The sequence below is a fragment of the Hylobates moloch genome, unplaced genomic scaffold (assembly GCF_009828535.3).
Source record: "Hylobates moloch isolate HMO894 unplaced genomic scaffold, HMol_V3 SCAFFOLD_8, whole genome shotgun sequence".
Lineage (NCBI taxonomy): Eukaryota > Metazoa > Chordata > Mammalia > Primates > Hylobatidae > Hylobates > Hylobates moloch.
Window position 1 is genome coordinate 77,395,845 of NW_026652283.1, and position 9,666 is coordinate 77,405,510.

The window sequence follows — 9,666 nt, forward strand, 5'->3', positions numbered from 1 at the left end:
CAGGCATAGGACGCCCCCAGGTCCTCTCTTCCCGTAGTGTCCAGAAGAGCTTGGGAACACACGCAGAGTGAACCCGTGAGGGCGTCTGGGCCGGGGCCCCTAGGCGGATCGTAGTCAGCTCCGGGCTAGTCCAGGGGGCGACGGTGCGGAGGCAGTGGGGGAGGGCCCCGCCGCTGGTCTCCCGGGCTCGGGTCGCGAGCGCGCCCGCGTACCCCATGGGGAGGGGCGGTGGAGGCGCTGCGCCTTTAAGCCCGGGGGCCGGCCCCCGCGGCCCCGCCTCCCGGAGAACGCCTCGGCGCGCGGCCGCCGGAGCCGCTGTTTAATTGGGGCTGTCAGGCCGCGGTGCGCGCGGAGGGCCGGGCGGGCGGGACGGAGGCCGGGAGGCCGGGGCGGCGGGCGCGCAGCTCGGCGGGAGGCGGGCGCCCGGAGACGCGGCTGGGGCCCGCGCGGCCGGGGCGCCGTCCCAGAGCAGGGCTGCCCGGCCCCGGCCCCGGGCCGCCCGCGCTCCCCATGAAAAACCAGCTCCGCGGCCCCCCAGCGCGGGCGCACATGTCGACTTCGGGGGCGGCGGCGGCTGGGGGCACCCGGGCGGGGTCCGAGCCCGGTGCGGGGTCGGGGTCCGGCGCAGGCACCGGGGCGGGCGCGGCGACGGGGGCAGGGGCCATGCCCTGCAAGAGCGCCGAGTGGCTGCAGGAGGAGCTGGAGGCGCGCGGCGGCGCGTCCCTGCTGCTGCTCGACTGCCGGCCGCACGAGCTCTTCGAGTCGTCGCACATCGAGACGGCCATCAACCTGGCCATCCCGGGCCTCATGTTGCGCCGCCTGCGCAAGGGCAACCTGCCCATCCGCTCCATCATCCCCAACCACGCCGACAAGGAGCGCTTCGCCACGCGCTGCAAGGCGGCCACCGTGCTGCTCTACGACGAGGCCACGGCCGAGTGGCAGCCCGAGCCCGGCGCTCCCGCCTCCGTGCTCGGCTTGCTCCTACAGAAGCTGCGCGACGACGGCTGCCAGGCCTACTACCTCCAAGGTGAGGGCAGCACGGAGACGCCTTACGGGATCGGGGCTCCCCGCGACTCCCTGACGCCCCCCTCGGAGGCGCTTTCCTCTCCACGCGCTCGGCCTGCCCCTCTGGGCGCCACGTCGTCCCCGGCCCGCATCCGCCCTCCTGGAGCCGGGTCCCCACTGTGTGGTTTGGCAGGCGCGGGGCTCCCTCTGCGCCCCCTTTCTCGGCACGATTCGAGTGGGTGGAACAAACTTTCCCCTGCCTGAGGTTTCCTTTTTTTCCTGTTGATGGGGCGACAGTAGTGCCTAGGCTCCATTGGAGCCCCTCAGAGGTGGAAGGCGCCGTCTCCCAGAACCCTAAAAGCGGCAGGGCGCCCAGGTCCAGCCTGGAATTCGTGTTTCTGGAAGGCCAGGATCAGGAAGGGCACCTCTCATAGCACCATCCTCATCTCCAGCGCATGGAGACCTTTTGGGTTGGGGTCTCCTGGATCCGGATATTGCTCCTTCCACCGGAGAATTGCCGCCTCTAGGAGGCGCTTGGGGCAGGGTATGGGCAGGGTCCATTGCTCTGGCCCGGGTCTCTCGGGACCCCCAGGTCCCTAGCCTGCTGCCCCGGAGCTTGCAGAAGGGAGAGGCAGCACCGGGGGGCGAGTGGCTGAGGCCGGTGTTTCCAATTAACATTCCAAAATGGCCTCTTGCTGGCAGCGGGGCGGGCGTGCGGGCGGGAGGTGGGGGAGGCCTGCGGCACCCTCGGGCGCAGGGCCCATGCCTCGCTGCAAGGGGCTCCCCATTTCTCCTGTCCCTGTATCGCCACAGTGGCCCTCCCCCGCTGCAGGTCCAAGGGTTGGGGGGGGCTTGTGTTCTAAGGGAGGGTTCTAGAGAAGTGGAGCCAGGTCCCCCTTCAAAACCCTGCCCCTGCTGGGGGGAAGGGGCCAGCCAGTACCTTCCCACTACCTTCCCCAGCTCTAGTTTCGGGGCTGGGCAACCACTAGACTCCCATTCAGGAAGCCAAGGACCTCTCTGCCTCTAACTGAGCCAGATGTGGCTCTGGCACCTGTGGTCTCATCTGTAAGAGGAGTTTGCCAACCCAGAGGTGCTGGCTAAGATGGGGTTGTCTGCTTTTCTTTACCACTTAGCTGTTACTGAACACCCATGGGTGCTAGGTGTGCGTTGGAGCTGCAGAAGAGGAATTAGCTGGGGCCTGTCCTCAAGTGCCCTAAAGCTGGTGGCATGGCTGGGGGCCCTGAAGTGTTATGGGTACCAGTTTGGAGTCCAGGCATATCACTTCACCTCCTGGGGCCTCAGTTTCCTTATCTGTGAAGTGGTCATGGTTTAGATGGAGAGAACACAAGAGAGGGCACACGTGTAACACGCTTGGCATGGCCCATGCTGACCGTCGGTGGTGTGGTGTTTGGCGTGGGGAGTCCTGGCCATCTCTGGTCTTGTGCAGCCCATCTGGGCTCTCGCCAGCCTCTCACCCAGGCCCTGTCTCACCCCGGACACAGGTGGTTTCAACAAGTTTCAGACAGAGTACTCTGAGCACTGCGAGACCAACGTGGACAGCTCTTCCTCGCCGAGCAGCTCGCCACCCACCTCAGTGCTGGGCCTGGGGGGCCTGCGCATCAGCTCTGACTGCTCTGACGGCGAGTCGGACCGAGAGCTGCCCAGCAGTGCCACCGAGTCGGACGGCAGCCCTGTGCCATCCAGCCAACCAGCCTTCCCTGTCCAGATCCTGCCCTACCTCTACCTCGGCTGCGCCAAGGACTCCACCAACCTGGACGTGCTCGGCAAGTACGGCATCAAGTATATCCTCAATGTCACACCCAACCTACCCAACGCCTTCGAGCACGGCGGCGAGTTCACCTACAAGCAGATCCCCATCTCTGACCACTGGAGCCAGAACCTCTCCCAGTTCTTCCCTGAGGCCATCAGCTTCATTGGTAGGTGCTGTGTGCTGGGCAGGGGGGTGTGTGCGCGTCAAGGTGTATGCAGGACTCTGGGTGGCGCCCCCGCCTGACTGGGTACCTCTGGGCCTGTTGAGACCTGTGTGTGCCCTGCGTGTGCCAGCATGTGCCCGTGGGTGTACCTACGCCTACTGTGAGTCACCGAGTCCCTTGGGCCCCTCTACCTGTTGGGGCCTGAGCAGTCTCCTGAGTCCTGAGCTCCCCCTAGCTGGCAGCACCTCATGGGCTCTCTGCTGTCCAGCTTGTGTTTTCCTGGCTTAGATGTTGTTTCGGGCTTAGCAAGCTGAAACATCACAGCGCACAGACCTCCCACCGGTCTCACTTGCTCCGCATCACGCCTCAGCACACGTGTCTCTCCAGGATGGGGTTGTCATAATGCCTCTTTGGGCTTTAATGTGGACCTAAGATGGGCTGAAAGGTAGCCCTGGAGCCAGAGGCACACCCCAAACAGGCAGCTGTTGAAATGTGGTGACTGCTAGCTCAGTCAAGCTCCAGATGCTCTCTGCAGCCTGTAGGACTTGCTTGGAGTGTAGGGAGGAGTGTAAGAGAAGGTGGAGGAGTGTAAGAGAAGGTGGAGGAGTGAGGAGTGTAAGAGAAGGTGGAGGAGTGTAAGAGAAGGTGGAGGAGTGGAGAAAGGCCTTCCCCAGAGCAGTGTGTCCTGCTGTCTGGCTTAGTGCCCTCTGAGTCCCTGTATCCCCAGCCTCAGCAGACTCGGGTCCCCGCTGCTTTCTGCTTGGCCAGCTGGATGCTGAGACCACAGGTCATCTCCCCTGGCCCAGGGTGCAAGGCAGGGGCATGGGGGCTCAGGATGAATGTAAATGCTCTATCTCTGAGCCTGGTAACCCAATGTTTCTGCCCAGCCTCCAGTAGCAAGGTGTGGGGGTGGCCTGGGCTGTCTTTTCCCGATGGCAGCTGTGTCCAGTGGAGGGCGTTTTGGTGTCGGCTGGGCTGGGCTAGCTTTAACAACAGGAAGTGGGAGGCTTCCCCGCCTCATCCGCTTACTGGGAACCAAAAGTAGGTGCCTGGCTGGGAGGAAGGAAGGAAGCTGAGGCCTGGGGGAGGGGCTGCAACTGGGGCTGCCTGGAGCTTCTCAGCCCTGCCCCCCACCCTCTGGGCCAAGAAGGCTAGGGGTGCTGCCTCAGCATTTGAACTCCCCCAACGAGGGAGTGGAATAGAGAGAGGGAAGCAGGCTTCGCCAGGCTGGGCCTAGCTACTGGGTACCTTTATCCTTCCTGAAAGCCCCTCCCCATATGGGTAGGGGGACCTTTTTCCTCATTTGACAAGTGAAGGAATTGAGGCCCAGGCATCCCTTAGGAGTCAGTGGGACAGGATCAGTCACCAGCTACACCCTGAAAAGGCCAAAAATAAAGCCAGCAGAAACAGACTCTCTTTGGATCACCTGGAGGTGGGTTTGGAGGCCAGGCGTTCCTCACATCCTGGTGTCACCACTGGAGGCTGGTCCCAGCACCCCCTTCTCCCACCCCCAATCTCGAGGTCAGACCACACAGCTCCACATGAAGCCACAATGTCTGTCTCCTCGCCAGATGATCCTGCCCCAGTGCCTTAGCCATGGGGCCCCCTGTCAGTCCCTGAGTCTGGAGGAAGCACCTACTGTATGCTTAATCCTTGGTTGGGCAGGGATGGGAGAGGAAGCTCTGTCAGGACAAAGGCAACGAAGAACAGTGGGTGAACCCGTGTGTCATCTTGTAGGAAGGCATTGATTGAGTGCTAGCTGTGTGCCTGGCTCCTGGTGGATTCAGAGTCAGGGTGGTGGGGACATCTAGGACCCCATGGCTGCCTCTTGTGAATCTATGTCCCTGGCACAGCTGTGGCACACAGGCAGCTGCCCCAGGGTCCAGGAGAGATTACAGGACTGAGTTGTTCAGTAGCTCAGCCAGTATTTATTGAGCTTCTATGTGTCACAGAGGAGTCTGAGGGTGGCACTGGGGGAAGCTGGGAGGGTTGGAGGGGAAAGGGGATGGGAAGGTTGGCCACATCCAGTTGGCTGTGGTAGGAGATATCACTGACACATGGGCCTGCTGCAGAAGGTCTAGCAAGTGGCAGGGGTGGGGCCCATTTAAGCACACCTCACTTATGAAGCCCCATCACAAGTGATAGTGTGGCCATCATCCCAGTCCCTGTGTCTTAGGAGCTGGAGTTAAGGCCTTGGGGACTAACTGGGCAGAGGGCAGAGCAAAGTGCAGGGCCAGGCCACCTATTTCCTTCCAGAGGAGCCTCCCTCAGGCCACTTTCCTGGGAGACTCTCAGGGACAACCCATGGGAGCAGCTCCAAGAGAACCAGCCCAGCCCCCAGTCCCAGGTCATGGCCTGGCAGCAGCGGGCACTGAGCTAGGAGGAGCTTCTGTGTGGCCTTGGGCTTGCCACTTTGTCTGTGTGTCTGTTTCCTCATTGATAAAATGGGCTTACTGGCCATGGTGCAGATGACCCAAGAGGATGCAGGTGACACCCGTGACAGCAGTCGTAATGCACATGGCAGTGGTAGGACTAGCCATGATCACAGGCATTACAGTAGTTCATGTTTGTTGACCCCTCACTTGGCTCAGGTCCTTATGAGACCACTGTGCATAAATAGGCCCATTTTATAGATGAGGAAACTGAGACACGGGTGTCCAGTGCCTTGGGGCTAAAGTGTGCAGAGCCCTCTCCACAGCAGTGCTGTTGACCTCTATTCCAAGTTGCTGCCCTACCCACACTGGGTTTGGCCAAGTCCCTCAGGGGTTGGGCAAGACCAGCCAGTGACCATGCTGCCCTCTGTGGCCCAGCCCTACCTGCCCACCCATGTGGGAAGGCTCCTTGAAGGAGGCACCTCCCTGACCCATGCCAATGTGTTTCAGACGAAGCCCGCTCCAAGAAGTGTGGTGTCCTGGTGCACTGCCTGGCAGGCATCAGCCGCTCAGTGACGGTCACTGTGGCCTATCTGATGCAGAAGATGAACCTGTCACTCAATGACGCCTACGACTTTGTCAAGAGGAAAAAGTCCAACATCTCGCCCAACTTCAACTTCATGGGGCAGCTGCTGGACTTTGAGCGGACGCTGGGGCTAAGCAGCCCGTGCGACAACCACGCGCCAAGTGAGCAGCTCTACTTTTCCACGCCCACCAACCACAACCTGTTCCCACTCAATACGCTGGAGTCCACGTGAGGCCTGGTGCACGGGGGGGCATGGCACCAGGCCCCTGCTCGGCTCTCCACAGGGCTAGGTGGGAGAGCCCAAGCCTGCCGCCTCTGGCCTGAGGAACCCCCAGATGTCGCCTGTGCCCAGAGGCCCAGGCTGATCGGTGTCGGAGCGCCCCTCACCATCCTTGGGGGCGGGGCCCACAGGCAAGGTCTCCCACTGCAGGGCTTGCTGGAGAGGCCTCGTCTCTCGGACCTGTGGCTTTGGGCGTCCACCAGGGCCTCATCCTGTCCAGGACGCTCCTTTCTGCTGATGGCCCAGCCAGTTTGGCTATTTTTTAAAGACACATCCACGGACCTGAGTTTACTTTTTACTTTTGGCAGGTAAATCCAAGCTCCCTGGAGCACAGAGTGTTTGAGCTCTTCTTGATTTTTCTTTTTTTTTTTTTTTTTTTTAACAAAAAGTGTTATTTTCAGGCTACATGCAACAGTGGATTGTATAACCCAGTATTTCATCCCTTTCCTGATCCTGCAAGAGAGAGAAATGTTATCAGTTTTGTTTTTTGTTCAATTTCAAAAAGCAAGTATCGTGTTTGTTTTTGTTTTTGTTTTTTAATGGAAAAGACAGACCCCATGTTGACCTTGACCAAATGCGTTTTGCACATGTGTGAAGCCTCCGTTTCCTCGGCGGGCCCTTCTTGAAGGGGTGGCTTACTGCTCTTCAGGTATTGGGACCCCGGGTCGTGCTGCCTCCCACCCTTGGCCTAGTCTGACTTAGCCCTGCATTCGCCTGTGATGACTGCTGCAAGTTGTGATTGGTGGGCTGGATGGTGGTCTTTGCATTTTCTGCCCTCTCATCCATCCCTCTGATGGTCCGTGCAGACCTCCCTGAGGCAGAAGGTGGGGAACCTGGGGCCCTGCCGCTGTCCCCCAGGAGGTGGGCCGCAGGGGGCTGCCAGGCAGTAGCATTAGCCCCCTGGGCTCAGCCCCTAGGAGGGCCTGGGCTCTGAGCCCTTTTATATACTTAGCCACTACTTCTGTCTGTCTGTCTGTTTCTCTCTCTCTCTCTCTCTCTCCCTCTCCTCTCTCTTGTTGTAACTGGGAGTGGAGGCCCAGTGGCTGGGGAGAGCTTAGGTGGTGGGGCCCAGCCCTACCTCCAGGTTCTTCCCTCTCCCTAGCTGTCGCTTTGGTCTAGCTACTCCCAGCCCCCTTGTCCCCTTGGAAGCTTGCCCTGCCCTCATCTTGCCCATGCCTTCTACTGCCAGGAGACTTGCACCCATTTCAACCCTAGGGCAGGGGCAAGTGGGGCAAGGATGGATCAGAAGGGGAGTGAGACTCTGTTCACTTCCCCCTGCCTCCACAGAACAAAGCCACGGATTCCGTTATCTTCCTCCAGTTTTGTTCCTTCTCCAGCCTCAGTTCCACCAGGTGTCAGGACTGCATGGGGGCCTGGGGCAGGCAGAGGGGTCAGGCCAGGGTCCCTGATGGAGCAGCACTCAGCATGTGAGTGAGGCCCCAGAAAAACTCTGCCCCACTGCTTCTTACCTCACAGGGGTGGCTTTCAGGGATTCTTTAGGGCAGCAGATTAAAATCTTGCCACAGTCGAGAAATTGACAACAAGCTTCCATGCTGTACATGGTTCTCTTTTTCTCTCTTTTATTTTTAAAAAGAAAACCCAGAAAGATGTACCAGATTTGTGTAAATGAGGGTATGCCAGAAGGTGGCCAGTTTTGCTTTATGATCTTATGAAGGAAGATTTGTGACCCTACATATATATATACACACACATACATATATATATCCCGAACCAACAACGGGACTTTGTTTATATTGCAAATAAATATTATTTTTTCTTTAAAATGAGTCGTGTCCGATAAGGGCTTGGGGCCTGGGAAGGAGGGGAAGGAGTACTGTCGACAGGCATCCTAGTGCCTGCTCTGTGTGAGGCATTTGCCTGGTTCTGCTTGGGGTCTGCTGGGCACTTGCTTAGACCAATTAAGGTGCCCCGCAGATGGGAGGGAGCAGCCAAAGTTTCTGGATGAAGCTGGGGCAGGTGGCATTTCCCCAGCCCTTAGGCACTGGCAGGCAGAGGCATCAGGGCTTTCTCTGTGGGCTTCTGCTGAAATCAAGGCTTGAGAGGTTGTATATACCAAGTTCACATAACTGAGCCCTGACTCGCCGTTCATTGTCCGAGGCTGTCTGCTTAGGCATTGCTCAGATTGCAGCCGCCAGGACCCTAACCCTTTCTCTTGCTGCTGTGTGGGTGAGAGGGGAATGTGCATTTAACCCTGCCCCTGCAGGTCCTGGGATGTCAGTGGGCAGTGACAGATCAGCCCTTCTTTGCTTCTTAAGGGCTGGGTGGCCTTGGACAGGTCCCTTAGGCCGATTGGCCCTGGTTCCTGAGTGCTTTTCAGCTTTGTGGCAATGATGAGCACATTATTGGCCTGGGCTCACAGGGAGGAATGAGCCGTGCTCAGGCATGTACAAGGAAGGGTGGGCGCGGGCCTCGGTCCAGGCTCCCCTGGGGGTGGGGGTCTAAGCGAGGCCCTGAGCTAGAGCAGGGAGGAGGTCTGGAGAAGGATGGGGGCCACAGTCCGGGGAAGTGAGGCCCCCAGTAGGCAACAAGCCCCTAGTTACAGATCAGGAAATGGAGGCTCCAGAGTGGCTTAGGTCTCCCTTGCCTCTGGCTGGATCAGGTGAGCCCCAGTCAAGGACTTAAGAGGCCTGGAAGCTGACTCAGTTTCCCCATTTCTGACATTCCCCAGCTCTATCCCTTCAGCAAACTGTGTGATCAGCACTGAGCTGGACCCAGGTGGAAGGTAGGTGCGGAGGGCTGAGAGGGTGAGGGCAGCTCAGCCTGGGACTCGCCCTGTTGGAGTGCCCAGGCTCTCCTCTTCTCTCCCTCATCTCTGCTCTTCAGTTACTCTGCACCAGAACACAGTCACAACCATCATGCGCAGCCTGTGGCGAGGGGTAGAGGGCAGGTTCTGCCCACTGTGGGGCCTGGGTGCAAATCTCAGCTATGTGACTGCAGTCCCTCAGCTCTACCCCCCAACACTCCCATCTGGAGCATGGGAGAATCCTGCCGCTCAGCCGGCAGGCCTGTGTGGGTGGGAGGGGGCTTCTCCCCGCATCCTCAACAAGGGAGCGGTGCTGCTATTGCTCCTGGGCTCCCTCAAGGCCCTGTTCCTTCTGTGCCAGGGGCAGGCAAAGGGGGTGGGGGCCTGAGCAGGCAGAGACTGGGCCTTTGTTCCCTCCTGCTGCCTTCGCCCAGGCCTGGGGAAGCCCGCGGGTGCTGGGCTGGGGGCTGGGCCCTCGACAAACCGAGTAAGTGCCTGGCAGTGCCAGCGTGCCCAAGCACAGGAGGGGGTGGGGGTGGGAGCGGCAGCCACCTCCTGAGCCGGCTCTTCAGACGGAGGACTGGGAGTGCCTGAAGAGGGCCAGCCTCGCCACTTACCCCTGTGCACTCTGGGGCCAGTGGTCTCTCTGACCGTCTGTGTCCTCCTTACCTGTAGAAACTCCTACCTCAGCACTGGGCCTGGCTAAGGTTCCCTGCTGGGGGACA

General features: G+C 59.8%; 1 protein-coding gene across 1 annotated transcript; it reads left to right on the forward strand.

The window, feature by feature from the left end:
• The first annotated feature begins 345 nt into the window (after positions 1-345).
• On the forward strand, positions 346-6,552 carry DUSP7 (dual specificity phosphatase 7). Its single transcript, XM_032161379.2, has 3 exons — positions 346-1,027; positions 2,508-2,942; positions 5,822-6,552. Exons 1-3 carry the CDS (start codon positions 511-513, stop codon positions 6,127-6,129), a joined length of 1,260 nt encoding a protein of 419 aa, XP_032017270.1. The 5' UTR covers positions 346-510; the 3' UTR covers positions 6,130-6,552.
• The last annotated feature ends 3,114 nt before the right edge of the window (positions 6,553-9,666 follow it).

What these genes read in the sequence shown, in the direction of transcription:
- DUSP7 (XM_032161379.2), top strand. Translation starts at nt 511, where the DNA reads ATGAAAAACCAGCTCCGCGGCCCCCCAGCGCGGGCGCACATGTCGACT. An exon ending in CCAGGCCTACTACCTCCAAG is followed by an intron (nt 1,028 to 2,507) that starts GTGAGGGCAGCA and finishes CCCCGGACACAG; the next exon opens with GTGGTTTCAACAAGTTTCAG. An exon ending in TGAGGCCATCAGCTTCATTG is followed by an intron (nt 2,943 to 5,821) that starts GTAGGTGCTGTG and finishes AATGTGTTTCAG; the next exon opens with ACGAAGCCCGCTCCAAGAAG.